The sequence below is a fragment of the Lemur catta genome, chromosome 8 (genome assembly GCF_020740605.2).
Source record: "Lemur catta isolate mLemCat1 chromosome 8, mLemCat1.pri, whole genome shotgun sequence".
Lineage (NCBI taxonomy): Eukaryota > Metazoa > Chordata > Mammalia > Primates > Lemuridae > Lemur > Lemur catta.
In genome coordinates, this window is record NC_059135.1 from 65466274 (window position 1) to 65485401 (window position 19128).

The following is a 19128-nucleotide window of genomic DNA, read 5'->3' on the forward strand; positions in this document are numbered from 1 at the left end:
TTGTTAGTGACAAGCAAGTCTATAATCGTCACTGTTACTTAATGTTATTCTAGAAATTCTAGGCAATACAATTAGACAAGAGAAAGATATTAGAGTTATAAAATATAGATATAGGTAAAATTATCTCATTTACAGATAATGAGCTTTTTACTAGGAAAACCAAAGGCAATCAACAGAAAAAAATCTATATAAATACAAGATAATTTAGTAAGACAGCTGGATATTAAATTAGTATAAATAGAACCCTTTATATATACAAACAATGGACAGCTAGAAGATATGATGAAAAAAAACCCAAACATAGTTTGCAATAGCAACAATAAATATAGAATATTTGGGAATTCATTTAAGAAGAAATGTGAAAGATCTGTACCATAAGAAGAAAACTTTAAAATGTTACTGAAGGACATAAAACTTGAACAAGCCATACTTTATTCTTTTAGAATAAAAGATTTAACAGTTATAAATATTTTCCCTCCATCTATAAATTTTATGTGATTCCAGTAAAATTATTTATAAAATTTAAAATATTAAATAATCTGAATTTTAATTTACATGAGAAAAATAAGACTAGGAAAATTCTGGGGGAAAAGAAGCAATAATGAGGGAGGACTATTGCTATCATATATTAAGCATTTTATAAATGATGTGTTGTCATGAATAGATATGTCAATGGATATGATTTCGATTCTGGTAATCAGAAATATTTGCATGAAATTTGGGTTCAGAATTGAGTTAAAAGGAAAAGAGACAGGGAGTGGGACATTCATTTTGCTCACGTGGATCATGCTCCAAAATTGTAGCTTCCTAAGGTGGTAGGTGGGTCCTTTCCTAATTGCAACAGAAGCATTGCGATTTTCTGGGAGCTGAAAATTGTTCCTCTAGCCCTTTCAATTATTGTGTAATTGTAATAGGTCATGTAATAGCTTGTCATAAACCCCTTTTTGCTTAAAGAGTTTGAGTCGTTTCTATCATCTGCAACTAAACCTAACAGATATAGTAAGGGTGTAGGAAAACAGGTATTTTATATTCTGCTGAACGGAGTCTAAGCTGGTTAAACTTTTCTATAGAGCAGTTCGGCACGATTTATCAAGTCACAAAGCACATACTCTTTGTCAACAGAAAAAAAAGACAAACTCTGTAAAATAATTTTAAAGAGATTTACTCTAATCCAAATTTGAGGGCCATGACCTGGAGCCATGCTCAAGAAGCCTTGAACAAGTGGACTCGGTGTGGCTGGGTTACAGTTTGGTTTTATACATTTCAGGGAGACAAGGGTTACAGATAAAGTCCTAAATCAATACGTGGGAGGCATACATTGGTTTGGGCCCGAAAAGGTGGGCCATCTCATAGCAGGGGGAGAGGAGGGGCTTACAGGTTGTAGGTGGGTTTAAAGATTCTTCGACTTGTAATTGGTTAAAGACATGAAGCTTTATTTAAGGCTTGGAATGTTTTAACATAAGGAACTGTTAACCAGAGACAAGCCACCTGACGTGTATTTTTTGTGTAAAGTGAGGACCTGCTGGTTTGTCTTGCATACCCTAACACCTGTTAATGGGTTACAAAGGATGTCCCCAAGAAGGGAGTGGTGCATGATGAGGCATGTCTGACTCCCTCCTCCTGGCAGGCAATTTAGTTTTAGGATATTCCTTTGGCCATGAGGGGGTCCATTCAGTCAGCTGGTTGTGGGGTTGAGCCTTAAAATTTTATTTTAGTTCACACCTTTGTCCTGATAATTTCCATATCTCAATAATATACCATATAAACATACTTGAATATATTTACACTGATTTATTTGTAGAGTTATTACAGTAGCAAGAAATTGAGCAAAACCCTTAATATCAATAGAGACTACTTTTATAGATGTACATCCATACAATGTATTATTATGTAGATAAAAAGTAAAAACTTACATTTACTGACATGGAACAATAGCCAAAGGTTAGGATGAAGTATAGAGTTAAGCAAACAATGTACAGTATACATTGTGCAAAACAGGGAAAAGCAAACATATGTATTTTTTTATATTTGCTTTTATACATCTGAAACAATGCACAAAAATTGATCACATTTGTCTCTTGGGAGGGGAACCAGATGCCTGAGGGATGAGGTGTGAGAAAGAATTTTCACTGTATCCCCTTTCATTATACCTTGTGAATTTTGAACCATATGCATGTATTTTCTAAAAGAATTTTCAAAGGGTAAAAATTAAATAACAAACAGCCAAGTTTCTAGGTAGCTGTATTAAAAAATTGAAAAGAACAAGGTAAAATTTATTTTTAAACATATTTAACCCAGTAGTTCCAAAATACTATAATTTCAACATACAATCAATATTTTAAAATTATTAATAACTATTTTTTATACGAAGTCTTTGAAATCTGGCCTGCATTTTATACTTACAATATATCTTAATTTGGACTAGACACATTTTAAGCCACAGGTGGCTAGTGGCTAACATCTTGGATGGCACAGCTTTAAAAAATGTTCTCTTTTACTGAAATACATTTTAAAAACAATTTGATTACAATTGAACCTCTTCCTTTATTCAGTGTGTTCACAAAGCTATTTAGATTCTATTTGGGTTGTATTTCATTAGTAACATGAAGACAAGTTTAATTGCTTGTTTTAGATTCAGATGAAATTGTGGCTTTAATTTCCTAACATTTGGATGAATTAATCATATAGATGAGACTTAATTGTCTGACGCTCCATTTAGCTATGTCATATCTGAAGTCAATATGTGGAAAAATCTATAGAGAGACAGCAAGTAATTTCTACTTTATTGTTTGATAGGTATATTAAATTTTATAATGTTGGTTCATAATTAATATTCTGTTATTTTATGAGATCTGAATTTGACTGCTATTTAAAATCCACAGTGATTGTAACAATTTTGCCCCTCTGTATGTACATTGCCAATGCCCATAGTTTCATATTTTTTCAATTAAATTTTTCAATTTACTCTACTTGTTAGTAGCTTTACCCTGCTTGTTAGTAGCTTGTTAGTAACATTCAAGATAACTGTTTAGTACTCTATTAGCTTTTCCTTTTATGTATCTTTCTCTTAATACAGAAATAATTACATTTATTAGAGAATTTTTTTAAAACAGAAGTAAGCAAAGAGAAGAAACTAATTGTTATTCTAAATTCCCAGTACCCAGACATATCCTGTGGTGATATTTTGCATATTTCAGATATATGTATGTTGTTTATAAAAATGAAAAAATACCGTACACATATCTACTGTTTTTCCTGTTTTGGATCATATCCAGTGTTATTCATTTCTTCAATAAATGTTTACTGGGATTCTTATAAGTTTTAAATTACATATTAATATTCTTTACAACATATTTTTATTAAATATATACTATTACAATATACAGCTACACCACATAAAGTAACCAATTTCTTATTTTTAGACAATTATTTATTCCATATTTTGATAATTCTTTTAAAACTTTGAAATAGGCAATTTTGTCACTATATTTTGAGTAAGTCCATAATTATTCCCTTAAGTTGAATTCCTAGAGATAGATTTGTTGAGTCAGAGGGCATGAAAAATTCCAAGGCTTTTACAAGTATTGTTAAATTGTCTTCCAGAAAAGTAAAAACAATTTCTATTTTAATCAGTAGTCTTTATATCATTTGGTTTATCTTCTGGACTTGGTGATCAGGGCATTGGAGATTGCTGTCATGTGTGAATATCATCGATATCATGTTCATATTCTCTTTATCTTTCTTTTTTAAATATTTCTCAATGTAGCATAGCTCTATCACTGTCCTTACATGAAAGTTTTGCCAAAAAAGAAAGAAATCTATGCATAATTTTTATAATAAACCTGACTCTTCCCTTGTTTCAAAGTGAACCATGTACTGTATTGCTAATAAAAATGAGATGGATAAAAGCCAGCATCAGAAGGCAACACTCAAACAGTGTGTGGCCTCACATAATTTTCTTTAAAAAAATATTTGAAATAAACAAATGCTCACATATGTGACTGTTGCTTGATGAATACAAGACCAGAATAAAGAGAGGGAAACGAGCATACTAGGTAACTGACATTTGCTTACTTGATGAGGTCACAAGTGAAAACACTGGAACCTTAATTACTGAGCGCCGTTTTTTTTTTCCTGAGAATGTAGTCTCAGAGCTGTTGGAAGTTTCAGTGCCTGAGCATGTCCAGTCTCAGGTTCTATGTTTCCAGTCTGGGCTGGTATGTGCCAAGGGTGATTAATAAAGGGAGAAGTTCTCAGAAACAGCGGCATAATTATTTGATCTTCCAGTGTTCACTTAGTCACATTTGTTAGAAGACCCACTCAACCAATATCCTGGGCCACTGTAACTCCCATTTTCTCTTGGCACATTTCAACATGATTGTCCAACCTGATGTTGGAAGAGGTGGGTCATGGTTGTAGACAATGATTTTATTTTTGTTATGTATCTTTAGTACCTTTCTCTTAAATACATCATTGAAAATAACTACTTTATGGCTTTATACTCTTTCTGGAACCAAAAACCACATTTGGTGATTATTCAACCTACTTTGGGTTTGTTGTAGGAATAAATATATTTTAAATTTTCTTGGCTATGATGGATTGCATTTTATCGAGGGGAAAAAGTAGTCTAATTTCTGCAGGATACCCCCAAAACTAGTCTTGGAGTTTGCCTTTACTTAATTATATTTATTTGCATGTTATATATTCATGAAAAGTACATCTAAGAACAGTGGCTTGAATATCTAGTTCAACAGTCATTATTAATATCACTGCAGTCTGTAGCTGCATTTTCATGTAATTGTTTTAGCTAATGATTATACAGCATAATGGTACATGAGGCTACATTTTCAATACCTTAGGAAACTGAAAAATCTGGGTTTTATAGGGTGGAGGAGTGAAAATCGTTTACAAGAGGTTTCTATTATTCACTAGGTGTGAGATCAAATTAATCTTGAGTAGATATGACTGGAGAAAATGGAAGCATAGCAGCTTGACAGATCTGTGTCTAGGAAAATTGACATTTGTTATTTTTAAGCATGGATAATATAGATAGAATATTTGTTATGAAAATAATAAAATATGTGTAGCTATAAGTAAAGATTAAAATTTCTGTGAACAAGGTTGTCTAATTTTGACATGAGAAGAATTTTAACACTTATTTTATATACCAAATATATTGTTCATCAGAAGTTTCCCCCACTCCTTAAACCTTGAGGTCCAACTGTGGTTAAAATATAACACTTTGAGGAAACTGTATTATTAGAAGTGACATTATGGAGAACAAGTAATGTAAGAAATTATAATTATTACATTCACAGGTTTATGTTTATTTGCCACATTAGTGCCTATAAAAGAACATAAAGCTGAACATTGTTAATGTCTAAAAAATAAGCTGAGAAAAAGAATCATTCTTCTAATTCATTCTTACAACTTCTTAATGATTACTGGTAGTTGGTTTGAGATGATATTAAAGTATTTTTATGTGGCAATTAAAATTTCAGAAGCTGTCATGACGGTTAATTAAATTTTTCTTCATACCACCCCAAAGAAGTAGGTCAGTTTCATTACTCTTGCTTTTGGACCTGGAAAATTGAATCGTAATGTCTATATAAGGTAACTTTGTTCAATTCAACTTTACTGCACTTAAAAATGTTCTTTCCACCAGAAAGTGAAGAATAAAAATGTTAACATGGAAACAGATTTAGCTCCACATAAGGATTGAAAAAAATTTAGATCAAATAATGTATTTGTAGATGATCTTGTCTTCACTGATGCTATTCATTTAAGTTTGAGGTGTTTTTTGTTTGTTTTGTTATGTTTTGTCTTAAAAATGGTCCTTGGTGTTGAACATTATTAGTCTTCCCTCAATCAGTTGCAGAGTATTGATCACTAGAAGCTGATCTCTGGCCATATTGGGTGTGTATCTCTTTTGTCTCTTCATCCCTTCATAGTACTTTCCTTCCAAAGCAATATTAGGATGCTGTATTTTAAAAGTCATTTTTCTTTCTTCAGATAGCTATCAATTAGGCTATCTTTAGCTATAAGAGAATACCCAACCCAACTCAAAGTAATATGAATAATAAAGCTATTTCTTATTGAATAAGAAGTCCAGAGGTAGAGAAGTCGAAGTACAGCGAGGTCTGGTTTTCTGCATTCTCTTGCCCTGCCTTCCTGCAAGTTAGATGACTTCCTGCTAGATGACTGCAGCAGTTCTACATAACATCCAGAAGCATCTTTCCTTCTTTGTGACTTTTTAAGAGCTAGGAAACCTTTGCCCCAGAAGACTTCCCCTCACATTTCATTGGCCAAAAGTGGCACTTTTGTCCATGCTCCTACCAAACATCTGCTAGAGGTACGGGGAAACTTGTGCATGGATGTTTGTGAATGGTTTAAGATGAATCAAGATTCACTCCCAGGGCTGGAGGTGGGGCTCCCTTCTCCTGAAGCCGGGAAACGTGCAGAAGGAGGAGGGTAGGTGCTGAATAAAGTCAGCATTCTGGTGCGCTGGGGCAAGGGTAGGGTCTATGTCTGCTACAATTTTCTTTTCCTCACACTTCTTATGATGAATATAGTTACTTAAAACCCAGCATATGGGGTGGGTGAGCCATCACATTTTACTTTTAAAAAGCTATTTTATCATGATCATGTTATTCAAAACTTCCACTAGAAATTTTGTTGCCTCTTAAAACTAATGGTAGATGGATGCTGGGAGCAAAGAATGGTTTAGGAGGCTTGTCATCATCCCTGCTACTCTACCTTCAGAAAATGCACCTTCTAAGTAAAAAAATTGAGCTTTCTATTTGAACTACTCTGAAAAAAACGATCTAAGTTAAAACAGTGTGCTTGCTGTTTGGAAAATGCAGCTTCCAAATAAATCACATAGCTTTCTCTTCTGACCAGATTCCCATCTCTAAATCTTGCCTATAAGAAATTCTGGAGAGAGAACTTTTAGAACCCTGCCATATTTCACTTTCCTGTCACCCCTCAGTAGAACGAGACTTTGGATGCTGGTACAAGTTCTGGCTTTACCCTATGCGACACTTTTTTTCTTGATTCTTCAATTCAGTGAATTTTGACCTTGCTCCTGAAAGTCCGCTCTATTCTGGTTGTCAGCTGCCAGCTGCGTAGCCAAACTGAGGGAAGCCCAGGGCCCCTGGAGGTGATCTACTAAGTGGGAATGGACGACCTGGGAAGAGAAAAGAGAAAGTACATACTCAGAGAAAATTCAAGGAGAGGATTCTGAAGGTCAAAAATGGTCTGGGACCAGGGATACTCTTATAAACCAGACTGAAAATCAGAGATAGATTTATCTTTGGACAGTGGGCCTGGGCTGGGGTGGTTGGTGGGTGAAGAGACAATTTTGGGAACCAGGATGATTAGATTGGGTGTTTGGACGGGTCTGATTTGGAAAGACAACACGGAAAACTGAAGCAGAATTGTGTTTTCCAGAGAGTCAGACCCAATGCAGCCAGACAAGGGGACTGTGGCAGAACTTTCTCTTCTCTGCATTGCCCCACCAGAGCCTCACTGCACTCCTGCTTCTTAGAGGAGGGGCACGAGGTGTCCCTTCACACTGCTGGGCTTTAAGAGATAAGAGTTTTTCTTTAGGTCAGATTCTCCATGGCCATGTGCCCTTTCAGGTAGCCATCAGATGCTGATAACCGCATCAGCTAGCTGCGGGAGGCACTCATTACCCTTTTGCCTGGAAAGCTCCCTTCACTCTGAGAAAATATAAAACAGCTTTAAGCCAGTTTGTGAACACAATGTTTAGTTTCATAAACTTGTTTTGGTTGTGAATGTACCTGTTATCCTTAAGTATTTTGTTTTCCACCGTTGCCTGCCCTCCTGCCCCAAAATGTGTTTCAATGTCATGGAATCAGAACCCAAGGAAAGTGGTTTTATCATGACTATGATGAAAACTAATTAGCTAAGTTAATTGTGAATCAATGTAGGATTTTGGAATAGCGCAAACAGGTAGAATTAGGGAGACAGTCAGCCTGGGTCAGGTTGAATTTTCACAGCTCTGTTGTTCTTGTTTTCTGAATTACCTGTTTTGTCTCGCTTCCTGAGAAATCATAACGCAATAATGGTTTTCAATATTTGGGGTCATCAGTATTTGGGGATGGGGTTGATGAGTGGGGATTGAGTGGTAAATATCTCTCACTTCTGCAGGCTGAAATTTCTTGAAGTGTTAGAAGTGCTCAATAAACCTGCAAACTGTAAAATTTTGGTGTGTTATGATAAAAATGAATATCCTGAAGCACTTTAAATTAGAAAATTTGGATGGCCAAAAAGAAATAGAAATTGTAGAGAACTGCTAAAGATTTTGTTGTCTAAAGATTTTTTAATTTGTAAAAGTTTAGGATAGTTTTAAAGTTTTCTTCAAAATTTTCTTTAAAATTATAGAGTCATTTTTCAAATTCAGAAAGTAGATAAGGGATCAGAATAATTTTCACTGTCTATGTAATTTAGCTAGTTCTATCATCAAAATTACCAGCAAAGCAGTTAAATGAAATAAGAACTTTGAAAGATAAAAGCTATTTTATATAGATTTTTCGGTACAAAGAAAAGAAGATTTGATTTAAAAAGATAAATGCACAGATTTGAATTTAGAAATACAGATGCATTGAATTTGATTTTATTTTAGAGACTAAAAGGCCGGGTTTCTAGGAAATGGCTACTTTGTTACTGTGAAGAGGCTATTATGTTTGAATACGCTTCTTAGGTTTTTGCTATCCAAAGACTCAGTTTATATAAGGCTGTATATATAGCAGTGGGAGATTTCTCCCTCCCTCACTAGCAGATTCTAACGGAGATGTAGGGCTGTGTCATTATTATTGCCAGTGTGACTATTTGCCTCAAGATTTAAGCCTGTAGCTCTGGAAACTGCTATAAATACATATTCTAAAAAAAAATAATATTGTGAGTGTTTATATATCATTTCCTTTAAGCATATTTTTTATTTTTATTCTACAAGTACTAAAAAATGACTTCCAATTTGCCTAATTGTGGTAACTAGAAAAAGCTGTCAGAATATGAGGCTTCTAAAAATCAACAAGAAGGTCAAAATGTATGTGCTGGCACTTCATGGCATGCTTGCAATGTTTGACTTTAATATTTTATAATTTCATATATTTAAGTGATTTTAATGTAGTCACTAAAATGGCACCTAATTAATACATTCACGCAATGTATAAAACTGCACTGAGTGCCACAAATCCTCCTGCTGCTGTATTTATTTATAGCAATGTACACTGCTTAATGTGTACTGCTATTTGAAAAGCATTTTTGTAAATGTTTGCTATTTGCACTTTCTCTTTGAGGACAGCCATAATCTTGCACCACTACTAAGTATGAGATATCAAAGGAATTAGTTTGGAATTACTTTTCCATTTACTAAAGATTTAAACTATTTTTGAAAATTATGGGTAAGATTGCTTATAGATTATCTTGGCATCGGTTGTGTAGAAACAATCAACAATCTGAGACAGGGATTCCTAGAACAAGTGATTTATTGGGAGATGCTCTCAGGAAAAGAGCTGTGATGGAAGCCAAGTAGAGGAGGGGAGGATGTCTAAGCTAGAGGAGGTCTCTGGGGAGACTGGTTGCAGTTTGCCCCTGCCGGGAAACTCCAGAGCACAAATGGTATCACAGAGTTGGTCCCCTCTGGAGGCAAGTGGGCTGGCCTTCTGTACCTCCTTGTCCTCAGTTATTGGTTTTGGTTGGCCCTTGAAAGAGGGGTGGAGGGCAGCTTCCTGGGAGAGGCAGTTCCCAGTTGTCCCAGGACAATTCTCCAGAGAAAGAAGGGGTATCTGTGCATTTCAGCCAAGACTCAGCATCTTGGTGATGGGAACTCCATCTAATAAAGGTGATCTGAGCCTGGACCGACAGCATCCTTTATATGGATGAATGACAAAAAAACCTGAAAACTGTTGGATCTAGATTCTGTTGCTTCCCACTCCCCAGGACACACACCACACATCCATGGTTGTAATCAAATGAAGGTGGAAATTCAAACGGTGTTCAAGTCCCTTTGATTACAGAAAGAGTTTAAAAACACTAACGAGGACACAGACTTTACTTCTATTTTTTATTTGTTGTTTGTGGTGTAGTAATAAAGAATTAGTATTCCTGTTACCATGAATGAAGATGGGTTCATTGACAGGGGACTTGAGACATTGTCCATGAAAACCTGAGGGTGTTTTAAATGCCAAGTACATTCGGGCAAACCTTTAATCTGGCTTAATAGTCCTATTTGTACTGTTTTATTTGCAGAAGGCTTTGTCTATACATACATAAGTGTTCAGACAGGACGAAAACACTTGGTGTGTTCAATGAATTCATCTAAAATTTTTTCTCTGCAATAAATTATCATGTCATATTTAAGAGCTGTAGAGTATTCCTCTTTCTGGTAGAACACCTCCAACCCTTTTCCCCCCCATATGGAGCAAGTAAAGAGGATTTTCTTCTTCAAATAAGATTTTTTCTCTTTCTTGTTGCTTACCAGAGCAATGATACACTTTACAGAAACCTTGTCTGAGGACAGTGGAATTCCCATCGGTATCACTTATTTAAAAGGTGTTTTATTCTGTTTTAAATTGTCAAGTATACTTTTTTCAGGGGCATGGAAGACATAAAAATTCTTTAAATTGCACAATTAACTTTAAAGTGTAAGACCATTGATATGGTACAAATAAACAATGGCAAGTCCTCATCTTGGATCAAAGAAATATTTGTTGCTAAGAATATTCCCTCTGATTGCATCTGTATTTGATTATTCTAATTGATTAAACAGGAATAATAATATGCAAATAAACTCAGAATATAAAGAGGCATTAATTCAGTTTAGAGTTCAAGCTGATATTGTAAACTTTTCACTCTGCATAGGACTTTGCTGATACTTTATGTAGAACACAAACCAGGCCAGTGCCTGGGAGTGTTCAGAAATGAAAAAGGCACTCTGAAGTATAGCGGATATGTTATTGGGAAGGTGACTTGAAGGGATTCTATTACAAATGATTTCTTTAGTAATCTGAAATTTAATGCTTTTGGTTATTTTTCACTACCAATATTTAGTATTACCCCCTACAAAGCAAGAAGTTAAGAGGATAAAGTAAAAGATAATTTTAGACTTTCCTTTGAAGTCAGATCTTAAGTAAGTGCCTTTCTGACTTTGTCTTTATTTTCCTTTATGTAATTGTTCACATAACTGTTCATATTTGTATTTCCCTTTGTTGAATAAGTAAAATTCCTTTTAAATCTGTATGCATAATAATTTATTTTCTAATCTTTGTTTATTTCATTCATTGGTCATGATTTTTAAAATATTGTTATGGGCAAGATATAATAAATATTTAAGAAATTGTTATGCCTCATTAAACTTCTTCAAATCATGTCTGGAAGTTATAGCAAGACCAAATAAAGAATTGAAAGAACCCACGGAATTAAAATTTGAAACTTTTGTGTAACAGACATTAAATTTGGCTAATGTATGAAAAAAAACACAGAAACCTCATTTTTACATAATTATCACTACTTGCTAATAGCTTGCATGGTTTGAGGTCCCTGAAATTCAATGACTACTCAGCAATATGTTATAACATTTTTGTTGCTTCCAGAAACTGCCAACTAAGTGAAGAAGACCACTGGATTTACCAGGCTATTGTGGATCAATACTCTGGAGATCTTGTTGGCAGAAGGACTCTATATCTGGACATGTTACAAAGATATTATCCTCACAAATCTAGGCATGATTTGGTGAGTACTAGACTCTATATTACGGCAAATTAAGTTGTTTTAGTGGTCAATAATTATTAAGCAATAGACATATATATTAAATGGTACTCTAAAAATTATTTTTCCCTACACTCTAGAAAATAATGGGGTTCTAAGTTGAAAGCCTGTGCAGGTCATTTATAAAAATTCTTTACAGTCCATGAGAAGGCGAGGGTCCCTCTGGCCACATTTACTCTTTCTGTGCCTACTTGCTGCAGAGATCTACACTGTGGCTCCCAGGGCTGCTCTGCTGGTATTTGACCCCCAGGTGTCCATATAGTCACCTGCCCACCCTCAGAGATTCGGCTATCTCCAGGTCTGGCCTGAAAGTGGAGTGCCTGCTTCTCCATCCACAGAGCCTGCCACACCTCAATCCTAGCTGTGGGAAGACAACTCTTCAGCTTGGGGGCTGGCACTTACCTCTGTCTACCCCATGACAACTCTGCTTGATACCCCTAGTAGGGTCTGAAATACAAATACCCCAAATACAGAACTCAAAGATATGATTGAAATTTCCCTGAGAAGGAACTGGGAAATTATTGTTTTGTTCTTTAGTCAACAAGACCACAAAGGCAAGACAATAGAAGTTAGCATGTTACCAATTAATTTCACAACAATTCATCTTATACATGTAAATAAATACACAGACCCTTAATTTTTAAATAAGCCGTGCTATGAAATATTATCATATATTCTGTAATTTTTTAAAATTAAGCAAGTAACAACAACATTCACATGTGTATAGCAGTTACTGTATAATTTACAAACATTCAATGACTTGGCCTCAGTCTCTAGTTAGCCACCTGCTCAGAATTCTGAAGACAGTACCTGGTTCCTGGTTGCTGTATTTACTATTAAGGTGTTTGTCCCCAATTTTTCAAAATCATTTGTTATATTTCATTTTATTCATTTTTGTAACAAAGCCATAAAATATAGGCTCATTTTCCTAATAATAAGTATTCACCATCTGTTATCTTCTCAGGTCGAACATGAGAAATATTGTGACCAATATCGCTTTGCTAGGGAGCAGCGAAGGATCCTGCTATCAAATTGGAATAAGAATAGGAAAGACTTTATACAGAAGGCTGTGCTGACCCTCATCGAGGCTTGTGCAACTCACGAAATGGAAAGCACGTTGGCGAAGGACAGGAAAAAGCAACAGGAATTGTGTGCTGATCTGAAAGCCAAGGTAAGATGCTTCACAGGTGTTTCAGTATTTTGGGTATTCATGTAAGAACCCACTTTTCCCTTTTGTTCAAACCCAACCTAAATTTTAGTTTCTCTAAAAAGCCTGTCTTGAATAAACTGTTAGTTTGAATCATATGAAATTGCAATTTAATATTTAGGTCAAAAATAGTCAACAATTTCACATGGTTCAACCATAAATTATTACAGCAGGATGTTAATATCAAGGTTTTGATGGAGACATCCAACACCAACCATAGATGCTGCACAGCAGACCAAGGTGCTGGACAAAAATGCAGAGTGTAATTATGAAGTAACTGTCTAATGCCAATGCAAAGAGTCTTGGACTTCTCATTCACATCAAAGATATTAAAGAGGTCAGGTTATAGAGAGGAAAGAGGATTGGTGAGGAGACACATTAGGGCAAGCTTACAGGGCTGTGTGTGAGCCCTCAACAAAGTGTGGGGGAGTAGATGAAGTTTTCCTCCTCCTCCTCAGACCCAGGACTGTCTGGGGAACTCGCAGATGGCTTGGAGACTTAACAGAAAACTCCTGTGGTTGGGAGGATTGAGGACTGGCGTCTGATACTCACAGAGAAGTACGGAGGAGCTGCCTTGGTGGCAGAACTGAAAGCAGGGGTGGCCTCTGTCTCAGGAGAAACCGCGTTCCCGGACCAGGTGCAGGTGCGTGAGGCCTGGAGGCCCGATATGGATACGACCCCCCAGGAGTGTTGGTAGGAGTCATTAAAAACAAATTGTGTTGGCTGGGTGCGGTGGCTCATGCCTGTGATCCTAGCACTCTGGGAGGCGGAGGCGGGTGGATCGCTTGAGGTCAGGAGTTCGAGACCAGCCTCAGCAAGAGCGAGACCCCGTCTCTACTAAAGATAGAAAGAAATTATCTGGCCAACTAAAATATATATAGAAAAAATTAGCCGGGCATGGTGGCGCATGCCTGTAGTCCCAGGTACTCGGGAGGCTGAGGCAGTAGGATTGCTTAAGCCCAGGAGTTTGAGGTTGCTGTGAGCTAGGCTGATGCCATGGCACTCACTCTAGCCAGGCAACAAAACAACACTCTGTCTCAAAAACAAAAAACAAACAAACAAAAAAAACCCAAATTGTGTTGAGGTATAACATCCCTAAAGTGCACAGATCTTGATTTGTTGAGAAATGATATGGTAGGAGGAGGATGGTACAACAAGAAATTTTATTCTCTTGATAGGAAAAACCTGGCAGCCACTAAGTTATAGCAATTAATATTATATGAAACCAAGGTCCCTCTTTTAAAACAGTGGAGAAAAAAATGCCTTCTCTACATTTTTTCAAAACAAAAGTATATATTCTTTGGCATTGCATAAGCTTGGTATCTAAAATGAATAGAAGCCGTGTCAAGGCTGATCTACCATGGGCTACAGAGCGAACGCATGTTTCTTCTGGTCTTCAGGCTGATCAGAAACACACAGGGGTCAGGGGCCCAGACAAGTCCTGTGTTTCTGGTTTGTTTATATTCATTTTGCATCACCATGGATTAGTTTTTATTCTTGAACATCATACAAATCAAATCATACATACAGTATATGCTCCTTTGTGCTCATGCTCATGCCCGTTTCATCCTTGTTGCACGTCACAGTAATTTGTTCCTCTTCATTGCTGTGTATATGTATGCCTATTGTATTCCTTCATTATATGTGTATATGTTTTCCTATTAATGGACATTTGAGTTGTTCCCAGGTTTTTGCTATTGTGATAATGGTGCTATGAACATTTTTGAACATGTCTTTTGGTGGATGTTTGCAGTCCATTTTATTGGATAGATACTTAGGAGCAGAATTGCTGGCTCATAAGGCTCAGGTGTGTTTAGCTTTATAGTAAATACTGCCAAATAGTTTTTCAAGTCATTATACAAATTTGCAACCAGTGTCAATTGCTTCACATCTTCACCAACATTGGTGTTGGTAATCTTTAATTTGATCTAATCTGGTGACTGAGCAGTTGTACCTCATTATGGTTTTCATTTGCATTTGGAATAAAGATGTTGAGCATCTTTTCGTATGCTTCTTAGCCATTTGAATATCCTTTTTTTGTGAAATGTCCACTCAAGTCTTTTGCCCATTTTCTATTGGGTTGTCTGCTTTTTTCTTGCTCATTTGTATGTTCTTTATATATTCTGTATGCAAGTGGTATTTCTTTTTATTTTCTCCGAATGAATGACTTGTCTCCTCACTTTAATGGTGTCATTGAATGAACAAAACTTCTTAATTTTAATGAAGTACTGTTTTTTATTTTGCAATGCCTTTGAGATAAGTTACATACAGTAAAATCACCCCTTTTAGTGTATAGTTTTGTGAGTTTTAACAAATGCCTGACACGTAACTATCACCACAACCAAGATATAGAACCATTCTACTACCCCTCAAAAACCCTTCATACCTCTTTGTAGCCAATCCCTCACCCATCTCCAGCCTTTGGAAACCACTAATCTGTTCTCTGTCCTTACAGTTTTGCCTGTTATATTATAGAATATCATATACATGTAATCAAATGGTGTGCAGCCTTTTGAATCTGACTTTCTTCACTTAGCATAATGCATTTGAGATCCAGGTACGTTGTTGTTTATATCAACAGTTTGTTCCTTTTTATTGATGAGCAGTATTTCATGGTATGGATAGATCACGTTTTTTTTTTTTTTTTTTCCATTCACCTGTTGTTTCCAGTTTTTGGCAATCAGCATTACTTTGCTCACAGTAGGGGCAGGCTTTAGGCCTGTGCCTCAGAGAGGGTCTCTTGCCACACTCTTTTTCCTTCCCCTGCACTAGATTTTTGCGGGACCTCTGCTCTCTGATGGGCTCAAGAAAGGTCCCGAGGTAGGCGGTTCAGCTTTTTCTTGCAGTTCAAGTGGGAGCAACATTCTTTCTAACTCTCTGTACCTAAATGGAAGCTGGAAGGTCCTAATGAAAGATTATTCACCGATATTTTATGTGCCCTATTTAAGAAATCATTGGCTAGTGGCAAGGAGTCATTGTCAAAGGAATCTTGCACAAGGTTTTTCTGCTCTACCAGAGGTGAGGGGACTCCAAAAACAGTGGGGTGGAAAAATAATAAATGGGAACCTGATAGGTGGAAGAGAAGTGACTAGTCAAAGGAAGTGTGCATGATCCACATCAGGGATGTTTTTCTAGGAACAGCCCAGCTACCAATTAAGACAACAAAACTGCTAGAGGGTAAGCGTCAGCATTAACCACCCACCAAGTTTGCTTAGAACAGTGTCAGTCACCAGTCAAATGAGAGCTTTGCTGTCCTTTCCTTTGCTTCTCCTCCCCTTTTCCCTCTCCCGCCTGTGGACTCTGATGGCCTAAGCATGTAGGGAATGAAAAGAGAAATCTTTTCTCTTTTCATTTCTGAATGAAGAGGGAAGAGTTGACTAGTCTCTTGTAACTGGACACATTAATTTTGAATCCAAGGCTGTGTTTTGAGACTTGAAGTTACTGTGGGCCCCTCTGCAACCCAAGAGGGAGCCATACGTTCTGCTGAGTTTTCATCTGGTGACAGGAGAAACACCTGAATGGGGACATGAAAATAATGCTGTGTTTTGATTATTTTCCACACATCACACTGTTCAATGTATCAGGCACACTCTATCGAGTGCCCCCTATATATCAGGCATTCTAACAAATGCTTTATGTGCATTTTATGGTATTACCTTCAATCACAAGTCTAAGTTGAGATGTGTAGAGGTTACTGCAGAACTTCTACCTCCTGCAATCAGGGGCGTGGCTCCAGGGGAAAACATTATGTGGGGTAACAAATACCTCTGAACTTTCAGGGGCAAAACCTCCAAAGGGTAAATGTGGGAAGAGAATAGAGAAATTGGAACATAAAGTGAATTGTAGTAAAATGGATTCTCTTTCCTATAGAGATGGTATCGTTGTTCGAATTTGTGTTCCTGATGAGGGACTGAAGCTCAATAAATTATAGCTGGGACCAAAAACATATCATAAAAAGAAAGGAATAAATGTATAAATGCCATAGTAATTTAAAATGTTAAATTATGATTTTTTTCATCTGGATGGAAACTTGTTGATTTATTCCTATTCTTCACTTTACAAGTCTGAAAGCTGGGTCCTGAAAGATGAAGTGACTTGCCTAAGGTTCATACCAGCTCATTCCACTTGAAATACAGTATTATCTCAGCCCCACACAGGTTTCCCTGCAAGAATCCTACAAAATAATAGAAGATATTTATTATGCTCTAGGCCACAGTGTGCTATAAAGTAGACCCACAGAATGTGAAAAATATTACTTCATTGTATCATAAATTTGACCTTTCTAAACTAATATGCTAGCTATAATAAACATTAATTAAACATTTAACAATAATTTTGTTCTCAGCTTTGGAATTTAAAAGGGCTTTTGGGGGGTGATTTAGATGATTGGTGTCTTTTAAGAAAAGTGTTAAAGGAATTTTGATTTAATGTGCTCTCGTGCTCTTTCTGTGTCTCTGCTTTGTTTTATTTTGGTTTGCTGTCAGTGGTTGCCAGAGCAGGCAGATGCATTTAGGCCTCTCACCAGAGGGATGAGAGGAAAGGGAGGAAGTAGAGACTCATTCTCCTGCTCCCACAAAGCCTGTTCTTTGATCCCCCAATTTTTCCCAGAATGCAGCCCTAGACTGCTGGGTGAGCTGTGCACTTGACCCCTTAGCGTCCTTGTCTTTCCACGGCATGGCTGGGGAACCTCATTCCCAGAGCTGGCTCACAGTTGACTTTCTTTGCTTCCATGCTGGGTGGCTGAGTACTGTTGGGGAAAAGTTAACTTCATCTGGACTCTCAATGCCACATGGGAGGCCTTGGTTTTGTCCTCAGTTTGCCCATTCTCACATTCCTCTTATAACTGTTCCAAATGATTGCCATTCCTCAAAACCCTTACCTAACACCATGCACCGTCATCTCCAGACTCCCAGGAGAAAAGTCACCTCCTACTTTATCAAGAAAAGTCATTGAGGAGTGAAAATGACCTCTAATTCCTTCCTCTGTACCTCATATCTTTCCATTTCTTGCCAGGTTGCCAAGCCTTCCTCTAGAGACAGGATGTCTATGTGTTCAAGTCCAGTCCTTCTCCCTAATGTTTGGAACATTGACCCATCTAATTGCTTCAGAAATATGATTGGGATTGTTACCTTCCCTTATTTTTGTTTTTCTTACTCTTTGTAGAATTTCCCTCAGCCTGTACACATGGTTCAGTCTTTCCTATATAAAGAAACCTGTAACCAAGTCACCTTCGCTCTTGGGCTGTCCCTAGCTCTACCCTTTCATTTGAAATGAACCTTTTGAAAAAATGATCTACATTATTGTCCCCAGAACTTCTGACTTCTCCAATCCACCTAAATCCTCTCCTTTCCCCAAGGTCACCGGTGACCCCCATATAACCTAGTCCCACCAATGTTCTTCCATCCTGATACCGCTGGACCTCTCCACTTCATTTCCCAGTTGACCACCCACTCATTGACGTTCTTTACTCCCTCAGCTTCTATCAGACTATATACTTTGCCACACTTAAAGTGCTTCTAAGACTACCTGTGTATTTCTTGCTGTCCACCCATTCCTAAAACCCTGGCATCTTCCAGTTTTCTCTTCTTGCACTTTGCCCTTCTCTGTATCATTTGTCCCCAAGCATCCTTATGATTTCATCTGCCCTTATATGCTAATTACTGTCAAATCTTTTTTCCCATCCCTGCACAGCTCTCTCTTGAACCCCATATATCCAGCTATATGCTAATTATATCAACTTGGAAATCTACAGATGCCTCAAACTCAGTGTCCAAAATGGAAATCTTCAATTTCCTGTGGTAAATTTGGACATCTTTCTTGAAACTTAGCTTCCTCTTCTCCCTCACCCTCATGGCCATTTACCAGCTTTGGAAAATGTTATCTCTTGACTATTTACCCCTTCCTCTCTATCACAGGGCCCTGGCCATTGCTCCTGAATGATTGCACCAGCCCTCTAATGGCTGTGCTTCACATCCTGCCCTTCTGAAATCCTTCCCTAAATTACAGGCAGAATGCCCTATCCAAAATGCAATTCTGGTATGCCATCCCCTGATGATAACTTCTCAGTTGCTTACAATAATGGTCTAACTTCATGGCGTGGCTTTCCAGGTACTCAGTTACATGGGCCC

General features: G+C 37.0%; 1 protein-coding gene across 2 annotated transcripts in view; it reads left to right on the forward strand.

Annotated features, from left to right (window-relative positions):
* The window catches only part of CCDC148 (coiled-coil domain containing 148), a 223985-nt gene that overhangs the window by 89946 nt on the left and 114911 nt on the right, over positions 1 to 19128 (forward strand). For both annotated transcript variants that reach the window (XM_045559139.1, XM_045559140.1), the window contains 2 exons: positions 11619 to 11757; positions 12758 to 12964. In XM_045559139.1, coding sequence (XP_045415095.1) covers positions 11619 to 11757; positions 12758 to 12964 — 346 coding nt within the window. The remainder of the gene's footprint in view (positions 1 to 11618; positions 11758 to 12757; positions 12965 to 19128) is intronic.